The following is a 19,887-nucleotide window of genomic DNA, read 5'->3' on the forward strand; positions in this document are numbered from 1 at the left end:
GGTTTGTACATACACCACACACATAACAAGGGAATATAACACACACATATTCCTACAGGTCAGACAACAGTCGCAGTGTAGTTCCCCCACAATACACTGCGGTTCAACAGTAATAACAGTCCGCGTAGCAGAGTCCGAGCTACACTACATAGCCCCCTCCAGGCGGGTTACATGTCCTCATAAATCCCAGCCTGCATTACAAAGGCCTGCAGGCACGCCCTGAGTGGTTCGATGGCGTCCTCGTTGCAGGCGGAGATGTTATAGTCCCAGTGGACGATTCCCCCACAGTCTCTATTTCCCCACTGAGGCGAGCTAAAGGCCGGTAGGGTGCTAGGCGGTCACGGTGGAGGACTACAGTTCTTCTACGCCCTGTTAGCTGCACACGGTACACAACATCTGACAATTTATCTAAAACAACACATGGCTAGACAACTTAGGACACATACCTCTTTTCCGCTGCGGGGAGTAAACCCATACTTGGTCACCAGTGGCAAAGTTATGTCCAGTAGAGCGGTTGTCATAGGCACGCTTGTGTCGTGCACCCGCCGTGTGCAGAGCCTCACGGTTGAGTTCATGCGCTTTCCGGAGCTGATCCTGCAGCCCGTAGTAGTAGCTCAGTCCTGGCGCGCCCTCGACCGCTGGCTCCGGGGGTGATCCGAACCCCAGATCCACGGTCGTCCGGAGCTCGTGGCCGAACATCAAGGCAGCGGGTGTGCTTTCATAAACGCTTGTTCTCTAGTCACTGTCGCGATGCGTGTCTTTGTGGCTACCCAGCCCGGTGGGGTTGACTGGTCGGTGTTGGGTAGAACACCCGGTCGGATGATTGAAATGGTGGACCCCTTGTCCACCAACGCCCGCACGGGCACACCATCAATGTCGCAGTCCACATACAGTCCATGTGCTTGGCCAATACGTTCCAGTCTCTGTTGATCAGGGGAGGGGGTGACAGACGAGGGTGGCGATCCTCCCATTGGGCCACCCTCTACTGGTTTAACGCCGGCTGTTGAGGTGCGATCCGTGGTGCGGGCGCCAAGCATTGGCGGGCCACATGACCAGGCTCCCCGCACCGGTAGCAGCCGTCATCTCGCCGCCGTGCGTAGGTCACCGCTGCTTGTCGTGTTTCCACCACTTCGTCCTCGCCGGTCTCCACGGCCATGTCCACCTGTCGTACTTGATGTCTGGTGACGCACAGGACATGTTCCACGCACTCTGCTTCGTGCAGCGCTGTAGCCAGGGAGCGGGAAAGTTCAGGCGGATGTGCTCTCTGAGCCGTTCTGGGCGCAGGCCTCGCACAAATGCCTGCAGTGTGAGCTCCTCCTGTTCTGCATCCGCAAAGGTTGAGTATCCTCTTCGCGTGTAGAATCTCAGGTCAGCGTCGAATGCCCCCAGGCTCTCTCCTTCCTTTCTGTAGCGGTTTGTCAGCTTCTCCCGTGCATCGTCCATGAAGACGCGCTGTCCGAAACGGCGCTGCAAAGCGTCTCTGATAAATTTTTAAGCACATGACCTGCAAGGACTGTCATGCTTACTTGTTGAGTAATCCTCGACTGTTGGGAAAGATTCAATCTACTGAAAAATATGGACTGAAAAGTGTCTAGTGTAGCCATTTCTTTGCAGATTCTGTTGCATTATTCTCAATGATGGTCAAATATTAGTAGTTAAAGATGCACTATTTCGATAGTTTAGATTTATTTTCAGTATTTCAAAGTAAAGGAGCTGTGGGAGCACAAGAACAGTGAGCGTCTAGCAGCGATTATCATAGCCTTACTATCGAGATTCTAAGTAACATGGAGACAAAACTTTTGTTGGTACTCCACGTAGATCATAAACCCTTGAATATAAAAACGACTCAGTGAAATCGATTGAGAAATGTAAACGCTAAAGTTAGCGTTAGCACGTCGCAGCAACGGGCTGAAGCGGTCAATAGGGCGTCTATGTGTAATGGCCAACTTCTTAATTTTCTTATTTTAATATGTGGCCATATAAACAAATGTTTTTCTCATCATTATTGCCTATTGAGGCAGTATTGTTTCTGCACCTTAGTGTTCTTAAGGGTCAATAAATAAATGATCAAACTGTATAGCCTATGTCTGTCGACACATTTCCCCACCGCTGAAGTGTCCTCTTTTTCACAAACTCAAATCTGGTCACCCTACGTATAATAAACCGTGATATATACCGTAACCGTGATATAAAATTACAAATACCGTGATAGAAGATTTTTGCCATATCGCCCACCCCTATTCCCTATATGTGGTGTGATTTCCCTTTAAAAGCTTTGTAGCAGATACAACCATGGTGAGGGTGACTATGGCCGATGTGATGACAAGGATAACTGCACGAGGCTTCACATCTGCGAGGGCTACATCCAAGGCACCTGCGACTCCGGCGACTGCGGCCGTTCACATGACTTCTTCGAGCCCCACCCGATGAGGAGCCTGCGGGGGAGGGGTGTGCCCAGCGGAATGGTTGGATCCATGCTCTCCGTCTACCGGAACATCTTGGTGCTCAGGGGCACTCTGAAGTCCAATGCTGGGGCCAAGAACAGAAGTGGCAGAAGGGGTAAAGGAGGAGGCGGCACCACTACCAGTGGTGTGGCTAAAGACGAAAGCAGTCCAGCACGGCCAGGTAACTGCTTTGATCTGACCCCGGATTTCGTGACACACAGACTCAAAGCTATATACTGCTACTGTAAGCAGGATATATTTGATGTATAACAATTTTAGTAAGATGGTCTGTGAAAAAAAAAGATCTTTTAGACTTTTCTTCTCTGTAATCAACAACAACAACAACAACAATATCAGTGTGGTGGAGATGTATTAACCAGTTGGGAAAGTTCCAAGGAGAAGGGTATACCAACTTGCCACTTATCTTGCCTTGTGAACTGTGGCCTGCTTTCATTGCTACGTTTACAACATAAAATTAAAGTAACCTATTTTTTTAATACAAACATTATATTTAAAGCACTATGTTTTTTTTAGATGATGTTTGTTTTTGAGTCTCACAGCTTCCAATGTCTGACTGTAGCTCTTTTTTTCACAGTGATAAGTGAAATCTGCCTGTTCTTCATCAGAGCTGATTGCAAACAAGGCAGTAAGTTCTTTGTGTTGACTTCTATTTGAGTGTAAACATATGTGGCCAAATGTATCAGTCTTTACGTACAACTTGTTGTAGGACTAGGTTTGGTTGAAAGAATACAGATATCCAAGCAGACATCCAGTGGATCCAATGTATGCATTGATAATGTAAATAGATTGCTCTTTTTAAGTACAGTTCAGCTTGTGTATATATAACATTGTTTTCACATTATTCGTTTTTTCTTAATCACCGGGCAACTGGGGTCAGACTATTGATAGTTGATGATTGTTGGTAGAGCTCACCATAATGTTTCCACAGTCGTCTGGTCACCCAAGATAACACACAACAACCCAACTGCTGCATTATCATGACATGAACCCTTTGTGTTGCAGACAGGTGTTGGAGAGTACACTCCAAAATGCCCTACCAGTGGCAATTTAAGGCTGGAGAAACCTGGAACGACTTTCCGATCAGTGAAGACATCGAGAGGGACTTTTGTAACCCAAGCTGCGCTAGCTTCATCGCTTTGAGGTCCAGCCTCATGATGTGTTGTATGGATTTAAACCAGTGTGTGGGGGGCTATCTAACCTATTTGGTGATGAGTTTATAGCAGGGGTACTCAATAGGCGGACCGCGGACATACTGTTGTGAGTCTGCCTTTTCAACCATGAATATGGTGAAAAACAAATACAGGAGCACACTCACTAATGAACACTTACATCAGTGCCTCCGCCTGGCTTTCACACCTTTTATGCCCAAGTTTAAACCACAAAAAAAGTGTCACCTTTCACACAAATAAGGCCACATCACCTTTTGTGCATAGTTCGAACGTCAAGTGGACCTTTTGGGTTTCTAATTGAGTACCCCTGGTTTATAGCCTACTTTGTACTGAGGTAATACGGTCAGGGTCTACCCTTTAGCCTATTTGTTAGAAGGGATAGCTAGCCTGATTGGTAATACAATATGTGCCTCACATGAACTGATTCAAAAACTGGAATGATAAAAAGTCATAAAACCGTATTTCAACTGGCCAAATTTGATCTGTTACTCTTTCCTACCCAACATGTAGAAATGTATAGTAGACCACTGGCCACACAGATAATATCTGTAACAGACATAGTCTTATGTGTGCTTTGTTTCCTGCAGTGTGAAGTGTGACCCCGTTTGTTTTGATACCATGACCTGCGGGCCCCAAGAGGTGCGACGGCTCTCCACAGCCCCCTCCGTGCTCATGCCTGACTTCATCCTCACCACCGAGTGGCTCTGGTACTGGGAAGATGAGAACGGAGAATGGGTCCCCTATTCCTCCATAGTAAGATCTGTTGATCATGTACTGTACAAAAATATGAATGCAACATGGAACCAAATCTCGAAGACTTTACTGAGCTAAAGTTCATACAGGACGTTGGTCAATGCGTCTCCACCAATCTAAAGGAGCTTCTGCAGTTATGCATATTGTTCTCATGTGTCACCTCAGTGGAGAGGATTTAAGATGGAGGACATATTTTTGTGGCAGCCTCCCAGTTTAGGAGTTGTGCTAATTTACCAGAGCTGATGTTTGAAGCTGTGATGACTGAATTCAATGCAATTTTATTCACATGGCACCAAAACAATAAAATTGTCTCAGCGCGTTTTTCTTTCATCGTGAATTTAGTTCCCGTCATTAATTTGGGTGTAGAACTGTCTTAATGAAGGTCGATGCCTGTTGCTTCTGTTCAGGGCATGATATTTAACTGTTAATGAGAGCCATTGTATTGTGATGCAGTGATGTTACAATTCTACACAGAAGAGAGTCACAGGATGTCCTCAGTGTCCTCCAGTGATCTGGAAAAGCGTTACCAGGAAGACAACAATGCTGTAGTGCTCTTCACAGCTGGTCAAGAGCACTATGAACTGAGTTTCAAAGGTAATACACCTACTGCCTATATGCACATACTGTACTCGCTGAACTGCATTTTGTTGTCTCAGTACTTGTACTTGTGCAATGACAATAAAGTTGAATCTAATCTAATCTAAAATACCAACCTAGCATCTTGCTGTACTAGCGCTAGAAAGGGTTACATTACATCAGTGGGAAATATGCACTGTTTTGCCCTGTATCTCATTACGAAATGTGTGCATTTAGGCCATTAACCAGTTGATAGATAGAGAGAGAGAGAATATGAGAGAGTGAGAGAAAGTGTGTGGGTGAGAGGGAAAGTATGAAAAAGAGGGTTTCTAATATTCCTGTAACACTGTAAAGCTAACAGACTGTCACTCTTACAGATATGGAGCAAAAGAATGTGTACTATGGCACCCCGAGACAGGTTAGAAGAAGACCTGAGTTCATCTCATCGGTTGGTGTCCAAACCGCCAGAACCAGGTATGGTGGTGTTAGTGCTAGTAGCAATACCTCAATGCTACTGTAATGGTTGTAAGGCTTTAAATATTAAGCTTGTGCTTCAATCACAGTGGTCTTTCCATGTTCTAATAATCCATTATCTGCGGCATATGATATACATTCACTGAGGATTAATAGACAGTGTAGGGACTAATATGTTGGTGTCTTGTTACTTCAGCAAGAGAAGAGGCCCCGTATCATCACAACATGGCAGAGGCGTACCAGGATACTGGGACAAGTCTGCTGTGCCTGAAACAGGATACAAGGTTTGCCTGTATTTCTGTCCTTGTTCCTTACTATCTGTACTATAGGGAGAGATTAGTTGTCCCACCCGGCCTCGAACCCAGGTCTACAGGGTAACAAACTGGCGCCCTGATGCAAAGACCCAGGCTCATTGGCATCGCAGTTGGAGTGCCATCTCTATATTTGAGTATGTGCAATGTCAAATATTTATTATTCCTTAGTCTCACCACGGATTGACCAGTATTGTGAGAATGTGAAGAATTTTCTATTGCAATTATTACAATATTACAAATATTACAATATGCTATTGTTTTTGAAATTAGCAAAGCATTAAATCAATTGTTGTTTTTAAATGAGTAAGCAATGTTTAGAATGGAATCTATAGGTTCTGTTGATTCCATATAGACACTAGTTGTACTCACCCTTTAGTTAGTAAACCTGTGTTTCTAATACTGACTTATCTCATTTTAACAGCTGTGCTCGTCTTTATTACTACAGCTGACCTGTGTGTGTGTGTTTGTGTTTATCTCCTGTCCATACAGAGAGTAACTCTGCTAAGTACTAACCGGGACTATCTGAAGGTCCAGGAGCTGTTCTGCAAGACACTGAGCGGTTTTGACATCATCAGTATTGAGAGGATCCAGAACAAGGAGCTCTGGGAGGACTTTCAGACGTAAGCATCTTGCCAACTATGTCAACTATTCCACTGCCAAACCATAGCAACTAAAACACAGCAAACAGAAGACTATGTGTCACCTCTTGTCACTGCCACCAATAATTATTCCCTGATAAATCCTCAAGGAGAATATACCATAGTTGGGCCTAAAGCAAGGCCTTATGGGATAGGCCCAGCTGGCCCATAATATCACCAACTGAGTTGGTTTTGTACTGGTTTGTTTGTTTTTGTTTATTTCTTTCTGCAGGAAACGAGAACGTATGACGAAAGCCAACAAGGATAAAAAGTACGTCGCTGGGGAACGTCTGCTCTTCCATGGCACAGATTCCAAGTTCATTGATGCGATCTGCTACCAGAACTTTGACTGGAGAAAGTCTGGAGCCAATGGAACGGTTTATGGAGAAGGTGAGGAGGTGGACAGAGATGCAAAACTCTGGAAGAAGATGTGTCATATAGTCATATACAGTAGGGAAATAGTCATTTCATTTTTAATAAACCTACCTCTCTTTTTCCAAAAACCATCATATGAAAATGATTGCTCTGCGATCATTTTGATTTCTGTCATTTTTAGGGTGTAATTGTCTTCATTAAATCTTTGAAAATTGCTTTACTTTCAGATGTTCTAACATGTATCACTTTTTTATGATCATTTGTAGGATGCTACTTTGCCCGGGATGCCCGCTACTCCAACAGCTACACCTCTGACCACAGCGTGCGCTCCATGTTTGTGTGCCGCGTGCTGGCAGGCAGCTATACCCGAGGGCAGTCTCAATATCGCCTGCCGCCCTCCATAGATGGAGGCCTGCTTCTGTATGACAGCTGTGTGAACGATGTCCGCGACCCTTCTATCTTTGTGGTGTTCGACAAGCAGCAGGTCTATCCCGAGTTCCTCATTACCTACACTGAGCACGTCTATCCTACGGATCTGACAGATTCTTCTCCTGATTACGCTTCTTCTGCTGTCTCCGGTTTACTTTCTCCTATTAAGACCACTGCACCCCTGTCCACTACAACCTCCTCGGACGCCTGGTCTTCCTTCCTTCCTCCTCCTACAAGTCAACGAAGCCAAGACCTCTACAATGTCCCCAAAGCTACTCCGAGAGACGAATGCATCTTGCTTTGATATCATTGCCTGTTTTGTCCGTTGGCCTCAATTTTTTAATTGTTAAAACAAATTTTCCCATTCCTACTACTGGAATAAACATTAACTACTCAGTCCCACTTCCTATATACTTTAGTTTCTCTTGCTCGATTGAAATTGTCAATGTATATTTTGAGGCACTAGTGTTTACTCCGCAGGTGTCTGCAAGCAAAATTTAGATTTCATGGTGTCTGTTCTGTGCAGAGCGCCAGACCTGTAGCACAGGTGTGTTCCAGTGTATCTTGGATTTGCATGTTATCACATTGTATTTGCCATTTAAAAAAACAGAAAACGGAAACTAGTAAAATCCTTAATAAATTATTAAATCAAGCAACTGATATATGTTTGCCATCATTTTGGTGATGAGTTGTTTCATTTGAGATGGCTATCCACAGGTTTGGTGGTTTACAGGCAACATGCCAGTACATACAAAATATGTCATTTAAGTGAGGTAGTTAGCAAACTAAAAGTAACAAGGCATCCTTAACTATGTAAGGTCTGGGTTCTGTCCGTGTTCAATTTCTGAGTTTGTCTCCCTTGTGTTGTCACATGTTTGTTCCCTTGTCTAGTCCTCGTGCTTCCTTGTTCCCGCCATGTGCTTTCCTATGTTTGTTTGTCTATGCCATGTGCCCTCTTGTTGTTGTTCGTGTCTCCACCCCTCACCTGTTCCCAATCACCCGGTTTGTTTGTATTATTGGTTTCTCCTGTGTCCTGTTAATTCCCCTTGTTTAGTCCACCTGTGTCATTGTCTGCCCCGCCTTGATTGTTCTCACCTGTCCCTCGTTATCTGTTGCCTGTGTGTATATATAGTCCTTGTATTCTTGTTTCTCGTTGCGTCTTCGTAATTATATGTTACCTGGTATGTTCATTGGTTTTCTGCTGTGCGTCATGTTTACTGCGATTAGCGCTTCCTCCTTGTTAATGTGATTTACTCGTGCTTCTGACCTCTGCCTGTACGACGACTATTCTCCTGCCTATTCCCTGTTTGGATTTGTTTGCTACTCTTGGACTGCCTACCTGTGTACCGAACCCGGCTAGTAAACGTTTATTCTTCAATCTACTGTTTGTGTTCTGAGTCGTGCATTTGAGTCCTGCACATCACCACCCGTTCATAACAAACTACCCATTTCCCTTATAGTCTATAGTGTCCTTAGTCTTTCCCTAATCACTTGTGAGTGCACTAACTTCCACCATGTACAGTTAAGTTTCGTTTCCTCACTAGTGACCTCAGGCATATTTTATGACAGGCAAAGTCCCTCCCTACCTGTTACATAATGCCCTTCTTTGACAGCTCGGCAGTACGTAGAGGGTGTCACAATACTGTACAATGCAGGCAGCAGCACTTGTGTATAAGGTGACGTGTGCCCAGACAGGGCAATCGGACCTCGCTCAGTTAACTGATGATCTGTCTGGTCAAATCCAGAAAGATGAATTGGAGCAAATCTTGGGGAATAAGCAGCTGTTTGCTGTTGTCTGTGGGCCGGATGGAAAGAAAACTGTCATTGCCAAGACACAGCTGAGGCACTGCAAGGCCCAGGATTGTAGCGGCTGCTCAAACTTACACCTGTGCAAATTTTACCTGCTTTGTGAAGATTGCCCACATAATCGTGGAAGGTAAGGATGGTAACACTGACGTTAGAGGGTGATAGTTGTACTAGCGATGGGGTTTTTTCTTTTGTAATGTTGGACTTTCTATCTTAAATGTATCTGTTTGCTTTGCTGATCTTATCTGTAATGTTGACTCTACAAATTTAGTGTCGAACAATCTCGTTCTATCCAATTCAGTTGGACCAATGAGACCCTTTGACATTTGTGTGTGCTTCAGCTGATCACATATATCACAGGCTCCTTCCTGTCTTTCAATCTTCCTTGTCTTTTATCTGTAGTATCTGTCAGACCTCCTGTTACTATTTAGTAACTATCATACATTCTCTCTGTGTCAGGAAATCCTGTCATCTGAACTAAGAATCCGTTTTTTCTATGATCTGACCTGAATCTTTCTCCTCTTGGTTGGGTGTAGGAGAGTGTGTCGCTTCAGCCATGATCTGTACTCTGATCATAACAGCCAGGTGCTGCGGCAACACTATGTGCAAGAGCTCCAGCGGGGGGAGTTGTGTACTCTACTCCTGCAGAATGACTACACTCTTTTGCCACCGGTGAGATACGATATCATGGGTGTGAACATGGGACAGAGATAATGGCACCCCCTTATGAGGGAACATCAGGGTCCTCTACATACCAGGAACAGGGGGATGGGCTGTTGGGGGAAGCCCAAAAGTGGTATTTTCCGTCCGAACCAGAAAAGAGACAATGGGGAGAGCACTTCAGAGAAGAGTACTTTGAGTATTATTGATTGTTATAACAATAGACCTTTCACGTTATAACATGATACCGATCTGTTTTTATTTGTCTGGTGTGGCAGCAATATGCTTCATTCATATGAATTCATTCACATTGATGTCCTCTCCTTTAGTGGTAGCCTCATACCACTGAATAAGAATGATTATTGTTTTTTTTTTTTTCAAATGCCGTCCTTTGTGTCTACGCACGCATGTGCACCCATGGCAACCATGAAACCACACCCGACATAATAAATTCCAATTTAAGCCCTGCCTGTTAAGATACTGTAAGCATGACCTAGGGTTAGGGTTAACCTAGGGTTATATATAATACTACATATAATACTGTAATTGTATTTTTAATAATGCTATATATATATATTAAAAATGCACAATTACAGTAGTATATGTAGTATATATATATAACACTATAAACACTCATCATAGCTACCACAAAATGACAACTCATTTAGACTGTCCTCTATCCCAGCCATTCTAATACAGTTGATGACTGTGGTTCCTTTCTCTCAGGTGTGCTTTACCTTCAACAGAGGTAAAGGGGAGTTTGGGTACTGTTCCGACAAGGACAGTTGCCGAAGGCTCCACATCTGTGAGAAGTACCTCAGAGGCAACTGTGACACAGGTGACTGTGACAGGTCACATGACTTCTTCGAGCCCCACCCAATGGGAACGCTGCAGGCCAGGGGTGTATCTAGTGGAATGGTAGGGTCCTTGCTATCCGTGTATCGGAATATTCTGGCAATGAAGGATTCTAACAACCCGGGTATCCACTGCAGAGATGGACCAAAAGGTATTCTTTTAGGCACAGGATGCTAATAATAATTAAATACAAAATACCATAATAAGATCATCTAATTGATAATTAATAAAATAATTACAGCCTGTTGATTCTTTTGATAATGTTGGGTAACCCTATCTTTACTATTCTCTACTTGCATATTGCGGACACAGAAATATGCCTCTTTCATATCAAGACTTACTGCAAACAAGGAAGTAAGTTACTGGGGTTTTCTTTACGTCTTGAGATGTACACAGGATGATACATTTCCCATTTCGTGAAACTAGACTAACATTAATGAATATGTCTGGCTGCTACCACAAAGACAGGTGTGGAAAGGTCCATTTCGACTTGCCCTACAGATGGGAGTTTAAAGATAGACAAGGCTGGTCGGGGCTTACAGACAACGAAGCCATAGAGCAGGACTACTGTGACCCAGCAAAGACATACAGGTTTGGGACTGGGTTTAGTTCTCTGCACATGATCATGAAATGTAATATTTCGTTACCTATGCTAATTCATTCTTTATCTATGTTCTCTCATACTCTGTTCAGTTTTACCATGTAATAATGGAGGCTTTTCTTTTGGTCAACAATGAGGGCTGAACTTCTCATGTGAAATCCTAAATCATGTCATGGTTGTCTTGAAAGTTAGACTTATTCCTCTTCTATTTGCTGTTATGCTGTTGTTATTTTCATTCAAGTGGGGGAAATGTACCTGTACATTTTGACACCATGACCCGTAATTCGGTCGAGGTCCGGCGCATCTCCACAGCCTCCTCGGTGACCCAGCCCAACTTCATGCTGACCACCAGATGGGCCTGGTACTGGGAGGATGAGTTTGAAAACTGGACTCAGTACACATCATCAGTAAGAGAACATATAGCTTTAGCTCTGCTGAAAAGAGACAATCAGGACAGCTGTCAAATGTATAGATAATGTCTAAAGATTTTCACCCATGGTCCTCCTGTTAACCATTTTTGCTTAACTGCCCCAAGTATGCATTTAGGTCTGTTCCACTAAAGCGTAAATTAACTTCTTCTGTACAGTACGTTAAGTATGTGTGTGTATTTACACGCAGTAGGTTGCCTTTAAGAAGCTCTTGAAGACCAAACTCTTCAGAGAGCACCTCCCTTCCTAACTTGCACTTCTACTAGTACTTAACTTGCACTTACAGTAGTTACATTCCTGCACTTTTTTTCTACTTCTTATGTAAAATAGTATTTATTGTTACACTAGGTCTCTATTGCTTGTAGCTTGATTGTTCTCTCCCATGTACGTCACTTTGGACAAAAGCATCTGCTAAATGTAATGTAAATGTAAATGTTGCCTTTCTTTTCCTTTCTTTTTAGCTTTTAGTTTGCTCTCTTTCCTTCATTCCTTCTTTCTTTCTTTCTTTCATTCATTCCTTCTTTGTTATGCTGCTAAACAAAAGCACATACCATGACATGATGCTGTTGTGTTGACAGGAGGGAGCTCACCATTCAGCGTCCATCACTACTGAGGAACTAGAGAAGAGGTACCAGGAGGGCAACAACGCTGTCATCGAGTTCACGGCTGGCAAACACACCTATGAGCTCAGCATGCAAGGTCTGTTGTTTGTTTACGTGTGCGTCAGAAGTGTTTTATACCGAGAGTCATACTGGCTGTCACAGCTGTTTTATAGTCACCTGATAAGGGTCATCACAGGATCAACCAATAAAGTGGGCAAACAAGTAAAGACTGCAAGAGTTTTCCTTCTTATGCTGCATGAACAGCTTAGTACAAAAGGCTATATGTTACATGTAAAAAAAAAGTAACATAGTTAAGTGTAGAAAAATACAATGGTTGTAATACAGTGGTGTGGTGAACATGGAGCAGCTTTGCAGAAAGGAGTGTCAAGTAAAGTCAGGCAGAGAAGGCCTACGTGCAGAGACGAGTGTCAGCTGAGGTCAGGCAGAGAGGGCCTACATGCAGTTTGTATCTGCAGGTGCAGGCTGTCAAGGACGGCCAAGTAGTCATGGAGGGGTCTCTGCATAGGGGAGACAGATGCAGACAGTCAAGGACAGGTGAAACCTTCCGAAAAGTTGTAAACAGGGCTCCTCGTCACACACACACAGACACACACACGTGCACACAGCCACCAGTGTCTTTGTCTAAAGTGTTTCGTTTTCGATTGGAAAGCATTATGTTAATACGACAGGAATTGTAGTGTATAAAAAACCAGTGCACTGAGAGTTTAGCAGAGCCTTAGCTTCCCAATAACCTCTAGTGGTCAACCATAGCCTTAGCTTCCTAATAGCCTCCATAGCCTCTAGTGGTCAACCATAGCCTTAGTTTGATTTAGCCTCTCTGAGTAATCAACCACATCTTTAGCTTCCCCTAGTAATCGACCACATCTTTAGCTTCCCATAGTAATCAATCATTGATTTAGCCTTTCCTAGTCACAACCACATATTTAGCTTCCCCTAGTAATATAAGAAATATTTAGCTTCCCCTAGTAAACAACTACTGAATTAGCTTAGTTTTAAATCTAAGTTCAAGCTAAATAGTTACTGATAGTAGTCTCTGATTTAGTTGTGTTAGCCTGAGTTCAAGCAGAAAATATCGAATTGTCTTTTTCTCTGTCGTTTTATAGACATGATTCAGACAAACAAGCGGTTTGGCACCAAAAGGCTAATGAGAAGACGACCCCTCTTTGTCTCAGCGACAGAGGTTCAAAACATTAAATCAAGGTAATACTACTGCTTCTCCTGTCAGTATCTTTCTTTTCAAAGTGTTTGTTTCCAAACCACTACTGTCTCCCAAGAAAAAAAAAGGATACGCAAATGATGGAATTAATTTCGAAACACTGTTAATGACTTAATTACCTTGTATGAATCATGTGCTTATGTAAGCAGGAACATTTCTGTGTTGTGTGTGTAACTTAGATTATTAGGTGTTGATGCCACTTGGTCTGCATATGTGTAAGAGCTATATGCGTAAGAGAAGGAACCTTTTCTCCATGTTTGGGTCAAAGGTGATAAGAAGGGTCGAACTGTGCTTGTTCGACCTGCATGACAGAAAACATAGTAAGATGAGTGTGGACGTCGGAGACCCACCACGTGGTTATCCCTGCTGACAAAGTGTATTATCAAATTTATAATCATGTCCAAGGTTATGGTTATGTGTTTTTCTATTTCGTAAATATGAAACTATAAATCTGTAATTCCCTCTCTCTCTCAGTTCAGTCCAGACCCATAAGGGTATACCTCGCCACTGGGATAAATTGGACATACCAGAGACAGGATTTAAGGTCTTGCATTGATCATCCACACATATTAAGTTTATCCTTTTTTGTATGTCCTCTAAACCAAATATAAATCGTGAGTGTATAATCCCCACAGGTGTAGTCCAGTTTTGTAACTAGTAACAATATTTAGGTTTCCTGTAAACAAAAATATTTTATATTAATTATATATCTTTGTTGTTCAGGATTTTAAAGTATATGCTTTGTTTCATTGTTATAAGTAGTTTCATATGGATTCATGCATTTACCTGCGTGTAGGGGGACATTTTAGTGATAAAAACAGTACAATGTTGAGAAAATATTGTAGATATTTGTTTTCCCTTGAAGTAACATTCACAAAAATGTGCATTTTAATTTCAGAGGGTTCAAGTTGCGAGTTCCTCAGAGGAGTACATAGCGATTGTTCACCTCTTCAACCAATCAATGTCTGGCTTCAGAGTCAGCAGCATCGAAAGAGTCCAGAACCGGAGCTTGTGGCAAGTTTTTCAGTGGTACGTCCTCACGAAATTTTTACGAGGAATGTTTTTGCTGGTATAAAAGAGTGTTTACATTTTTGGGGGGGGCATTAAGCTGTTTGTGTCTGAATTAATTGAAACACAGTTTGTAGGTTATTCTAGTGGCGTGATTTGATAGCAAATTGGTTGTCATCTTACGGGGATCTTTCATATGTATGCTTCATTTAGCGCACATAGGGTGGTAAGGTGCGTGCCAACATAAAACAGTGTGTATAACTCAGAAAGAAGAGTGACCACACACTTAGGCTCCTATGCACCCATGTATCCATGTGTGCAGTCAGTTTTCACTCTATTGGTGTGATTGCTCGAATCATACAGCATTGTAAATATTTGAAATAGGAAACTGCAGAAATGTTTAACGCCCTTTTTCAAATGTATGTATGTAGTGGCAAACTAAATATACTCTCTGGGGCTACATTACAGAGATGTGGAAAGAGTTGTGATTCCTGTAAACACAAAACCACGCAACGGCTGATAATGCTAGAATATAATATGGCTAGGATATATGCCTCATCCTATTGCAAAAAGTGTGTAGCACTAATACTTAAGGAACAAGGCAGGTGGCTTTGTCACGTATGCTAGCTCACTACCAACTCTGTTTAACTAGCACAGTTTTCCTGTAATAATGCTGCGTTCATCGCCCATCTGTTTTCAAACCACACGTGCACACATACTTTGTTTTTACAGAACGTACAAGAATATGCAAACAGATTGTTCACATGCCTTCATAAAAAGTATTAATTAACAAAAATGCAGCTGTGTTTTTGGAGACACAGAGAATGCACATCTATGTGATGCATGCATGTGCACCCCTGTCCCTGCAGAGGAGATACTGACTGATATTGAGTAACTATAGAAATGTAATGATGACAGTAGAGATGTCTCCATTCATCGATGTATGTGTGTTCTAGTATAGTTTTTTCAACACAATTCTATCACAATTTCCTTTACACTGACTGGTATGATCTGTGCGGTTGCTATTAGTGATACCCTACTACACACCTCACATTATCTTGCAGAAATAGAATTTTTATTGTATCATATTAATATGTGTAAGTGTAAAGCTTTGTAGAAATAAAGAGCACGTTTAACCTAAACTCCTGAAAGTAAATGTCAGCCTCTTAGATGCCAATGATTGATTTTAGCTCAGGAAATCAGTCACTCTCCTGGCATTTAAGGTTTTATTTGCATTCCAGGCAGGCAGATCAGATGAGAAAAAGGAATTCTGGAAACACCAATGAAAAAATCCTCTTCCATGGAACCGACTCCAAACACATTGATGCCATCTGTCAGCAGAACTTTGACTGGCGCATCTGTGGAACCCACGGAACCGCCTATGGCAAAGGTGGGTCCGTTTTTTTTATCATCAGACCAGAACAGACAAGGGTTAGGTTAGTGCTTGTAATTTTAACCTCTACCATGTTGTCTTTAGGTAGTTACTTTGCCAGAGATGCCAGGTACTCCGACAAGTACACAAGCCCATCCGGCACCAGGTTCATGTTTGCCAGTAGGGTGTTACTAGGAAAGTACACCAAGGGAAGCTCCAGCTATGTCCGACCCCCACCGAAAGAAGAGAACATGAGCGTGTTTTACGACAGCTGTGTGAACAGCATGTCAGACCCCTCCATATTTGTTGTGTTTGAGAAACACCAGGTTTACCCAGAGTACCTCATCCAATACACAGAGGATCCTCAGCCATCAGCTGCACATGTATCGCGAAATATTCCTCCCCAAGGGGCCTTGGGACAGAGCCGTTGTCTGTCTGTTCCCTCACCTAAAACTAATCTGGCAACCGTGCCCGTAGACACAACTTTCACAGCTGGTAGCACCATCGCAATCAGTGCAGATGGCAGAGCCCTGCGGGCCTCAGCCAGAGCTTCCGAGGTGGTTTTCGGTCAGCCAGATCCCACTCGGCACTCTCCCCGATCTGTCACAACCACTTCAGCAATGCCAGCAACAAACGCAGACTCGAGTTTCAATTCAAGTTCCCCAGCCAAAAGAGGCCCAGTCAACATGAATGACACTACACTCACAGCCAGGCCTTGTGCTTTGCCTGGTGCGATTATGACCCCACCAAGTTCAACGGATGGCTTTATAATGTCTATGCCAGAAAATACACTGGCCAGTCGTCCTCCATTTAGTGTGGTCCCAACTTTGACGCCAGTGAAGCCCAGCCTAACGCCCAAGCCAGCGAGTGTCTCTCATTCGGAAAGAAAACAAAAGAAAACAAAAGAAATCTCCGATGCCACCTACTCTCATTTAGCTGTGTCTGAGGTGATACACACCCCAGTCTCTCGCCCGGCTCCCCACGGAGTTACCTCGATGGGATCCCCGAGCGTTTCTCAACCTGAAGCAGCTGTTAGAGTTGTCAGTGACAGAAATAGTATTATGAACTTGATGGCCAGAGGGAAAGAAGGTTTGGTGGACAGCACCAGTTTGCCAATGCATTGTTCATGTGTTCTTCCCGGTGGGGCGGCTGTGTCTGAAACACATACCCCTCCGTCTCTTTCAAAGTTTGCCAGTCCCTCAGATGATTTGAAGGGGGTGCGCATGTCAGCTGTGTCCCCTGCTACCCAAAATGTTGCCTCAGGGGGATCTGTTTTTATCTCTGACCTCGAGGGAGCCCTCCATAGGGCCAGGGAAAGGAGGAGGGATCCAGGCCCCGCAAGCAGAACCTTAAGCTCTCCAAGTTCAAACATTCCCCCTTCAGCGACCAGCCAAAACAGGTTGTCTTCATCCTCGCCGACAAACATGTCTCAACAGACACGTTTGTGCTCGTGGCTGAATGACTCGCACTCGCCTTCACCCACGCCGAGGCGTGTGCCGTCCTCCTCGGTTGTGTCTGATACCGCAGCCCCGTCTTCGTTTTCTGATTTAATCGATTACTTCCAGAAACTCAATCAAAAATAACATTCTGGGTTTTTCCCCCCTGTAGTCTTTTTCTCAGTTACTTTCCTGATTTGCAAGATTTGCTGAGAATACATCTAGTGTCTGGGTTATTTCTGATTCTTGTGAATACACATCTATACCTCAAATAAACAGTAAAAGTACAAACAAATGTTGTTTTTGTATTATTTTTATTTGCGTGTTTTTTATCATTTGAAACAGCATCAATAGCATATATTTCTTACTCAGAAAGTATGATGCAATCAGATACAGTAACATATTATTGTCTTCTGTTTTCTTTTTTTTACCCTGAATTAGCCTGAATTGCACAAAATCACCATAAATAAATGTTATGGTTATTAACATGTGAGGATAACATGTGACAGCTCCTTTGCTGTTAAAATTGGGTTAGACAAGGAGACTATTAGACCCGATTTAAAATCAGTCAACTCCAGTTGGCTTGAGTCTGATGTCTTTGGCCAGTTGGAGTCGACAGGTTTCATAGATTATTAGGTAGTCAGAGTTCGGAGCATTTGAATTATTTCTTATTCTGTTGGCCCGACAATCGAGAGAGTCGTCAAGTGTATGTTACTATGTTACTATGTTACTTTGTTATCTGTATCTACTGTCTACTGCGTAGATGTTGCTGGCCAAGTCTTAAGAATTTCGCTGCGCTGAAGCAATTTGGTGTATGCGACAATAAACTCTTTGACTTTGACTTTTGAATGATGCTCCCTGGCTCAACGAATGAATGTGTCCCATCAGAAAGCATCAGGGCCTATCTCTGGCCATTAAACATGGAGCTTGAACAGAGCTCCCACTCGTTTCCACAATTTGGCAATCTGGTAGTGTGAGACTGCAGGTACTATATCCCAGTCGTGATGTGGTCCTGCAATTATGAAGTGTGTGACCCTGGTCATCTAGTATGCTATGGTCATTCTATGCTATGGTGGAAAAACTGTCTGCAAGTGTGCTATACCCTGTCTATTCAAAATCTGTTCAGATTTCTAGACACCCAGTCTGAGACTCCAGTTCAGCCAGCCATGAGACGATATTCCATTGTAGCACTGTGCCATCTTATAAGGTATTCTCCAGGGTAAAGAAATGTGTTCTATTTGTTTTATTCCAGGGAGTTACTTTGCCAGAGACGCCTCATATTCTCACAGATACACCAGCCATGAAGGAACTAGGGCCATGTTTGCTTGCCGTGTTCTAGTAGGTGAACACACTCAAGGGAACCCCAGCCTCTATCGACCGCCGCCAAAAGATGCCGTAGACATGAGTCTGTACGACAGCTGTGTGGACGACGTCTGCAACCCCTCCATCTTTGTGATTTTCAAAAAGCTCCAGGTGTACCCGGAGTACCTCGTCCAGTACGAGGAAGAGTTGGGGACGGTGGACGTCAGTGACGCATCTCTCCCAAGTCGCCCCAGGACCAAATCACTTTCCTCCTCCTCAAGCAGTGTGCTTTCATTCCCAAGGCAACCAACCATTGTGACCTCACCTGCTCGTCGCCGTGGAGACTCCATGGAGCAGAGGCCAAGGTCCAATCTCACTAGGGCCTCCAGAGGCTTCGGATCCCTGAATTCCCTGAATAATTTATCCCAGATAAACGCCTCACCTGCATTCTCAGTCCCACGTCCTCAACCCAGGATGACTTTATATCATTCCCCAGCCAGATTAAGGCCCTTCATAACAAATCCGCCAAGGCAACGGTTCATGCAGCCGATGACTAGGAGCACCTCCATCTCGGCCCTCAATCAGCAATGGATGTTTTAGATTTAGGGGTTGTTAATGTTTAGCAGTGTTTTATATGAATCTCAAACAAAACATTTTCACAACATTTTACTTTGCACTTATTGTTGAATTGCAAGTGCAAATGTACTGGAGACAGAACAGAGTTAAGTAAATAAAATGTAATTCTGTAAAGACAAACACTAAAGTATGACTCAGCCGATGACTATGACTACCTCCATGAGTCCTGGCCCTCAATCAGTCCTGGTTGTGTAAATGTTCAGGCCTGTTAATGTTTACCCTGGTCAGGAGACTCAGCAGGGTGTGTTCCCTGAATCTGATCTGATAATTTTTTAGTGGGATCTATTAATAGATGATTGACTTACAATCACAGCAGTTTATACCCCCCACACATACATTTTTAAAAACACAAAAGACATTTAATCTGTTTTTCTCTGAGGGTTTTTCTCAGTCATCATACATTTGTGATGCTTTTTCTTCCCTTTTCCCAAAGAAATCAAATTTAATTTCTGTACACACTGCCACACACAAATCACACTTCTTATGCAGCCCTTAATGTATTAAAGGCATTCTGATTCAGCAAAGAGAATATTCTTTGTCCTTGACTTTGAGTTTCTCATCTTTATTTATTTTTTATGAAACTTTACTTCTACTTAAGTCCTGTTTCCTAAGAACAAGTCCAGTCCAGTCAAGATGTCGTTCATTTCTCTAGTTCAAAGACTGCCCCCTTCTGGCAAATGTATGCAAATGTCTGTCGTTGATGGGCACCTCTATGCAAGGACTGGAAACACATGGATAGGGTCAACAAGAG

The 19,887-nt window shown here is 43.2% G+C and overlaps 3 protein-coding genes across 3 annotated transcripts in view; all 3 read left to right on the top strand.

Moving 5' to 3' along the window:
- LOC105912487 (protein mono-ADP-ribosyltransferase PARP12-like) overlaps positions 1-7,845 on the top strand; it is a 20,082-nt gene extending 12,237 nt beyond the window's left edge. The window contains exons 9-19 of the mRNA XM_042710148.1: positions 556-650; positions 2,285-2,625; positions 3,468-3,606; positions 4,222-4,387; positions 4,553-4,598; positions 4,841-4,981; positions 5,341-5,437; positions 5,634-5,721; positions 6,241-6,371; positions 6,622-6,779; positions 7,031-7,845. Of these exons, the coding sequence (XP_042566082.1) occupies positions 556-650; positions 2,285-2,625; positions 3,468-3,606; positions 4,222-4,387; positions 4,553-4,598; positions 4,841-4,981; positions 5,341-5,437; positions 5,634-5,721; positions 6,241-6,371; positions 6,622-6,779; positions 7,031-7,497 (1,869 nt within the window). The 3' untranslated portion in view covers positions 7,498-7,845. The remainder of the gene's footprint in view (positions 1-555; positions 651-2,284; positions 2,626-3,467; positions 3,607-4,221; positions 4,388-4,552; positions 4,599-4,840; positions 4,982-5,340; positions 5,438-5,633; positions 5,722-6,240; positions 6,372-6,621; positions 6,780-7,030) is intronic.
- A 967-nt stretch (positions 7,846-8,812) lies between these two features.
- On the top strand, positions 8,813-17,476 carry LOC105912488 (protein mono-ADP-ribosyltransferase PARP12-like). Its single transcript, XM_031583072.2, has 12 exons — positions 8,813-9,129; positions 9,536-9,671; positions 10,386-10,665; positions 10,827-10,868; positions 10,979-11,105; positions 11,357-11,522; positions 12,122-12,242; positions 13,270-13,366; positions 13,857-13,926; positions 14,281-14,411; positions 15,632-15,780; positions 15,868-17,476. The coding sequence occupies exons 1-12, from the start codon at positions 8,843-8,845 to the stop codon at positions 17,343-17,345; spliced, it is 3,084 nt and encodes a 1,027-aa protein (XP_031438932.1). The 5' UTR covers positions 8,813-8,842; the 3' UTR covers positions 17,346-17,476.
- A 796-nt stretch (positions 17,477-18,272) lies between these two features.
- LOC116224150 lies at positions 18,273-19,398 on the top strand. The gene has a single exon (XM_031583073.2). The coding sequence runs from the start codon at positions 18,426-18,428 to the stop codon at positions 19,098-19,100; it is 675 nt and encodes a 224-aa protein (XP_031438933.1). The 5' UTR covers positions 18,273-18,425; the 3' UTR covers positions 19,101-19,398.
- The last annotated feature ends 489 nt before the right edge of the window (positions 19,399-19,887 follow it).

The sequence above is a fragment of the Clupea harengus genome, chromosome 16, assembly GCF_900700415.2.
Source record: "Clupea harengus chromosome 16, Ch_v2.0.2, whole genome shotgun sequence".
NCBI classification, from domain to species: Eukaryota; Metazoa; Chordata; class Actinopteri; order Clupeiformes; family Clupeidae; genus Clupea; species Clupea harengus.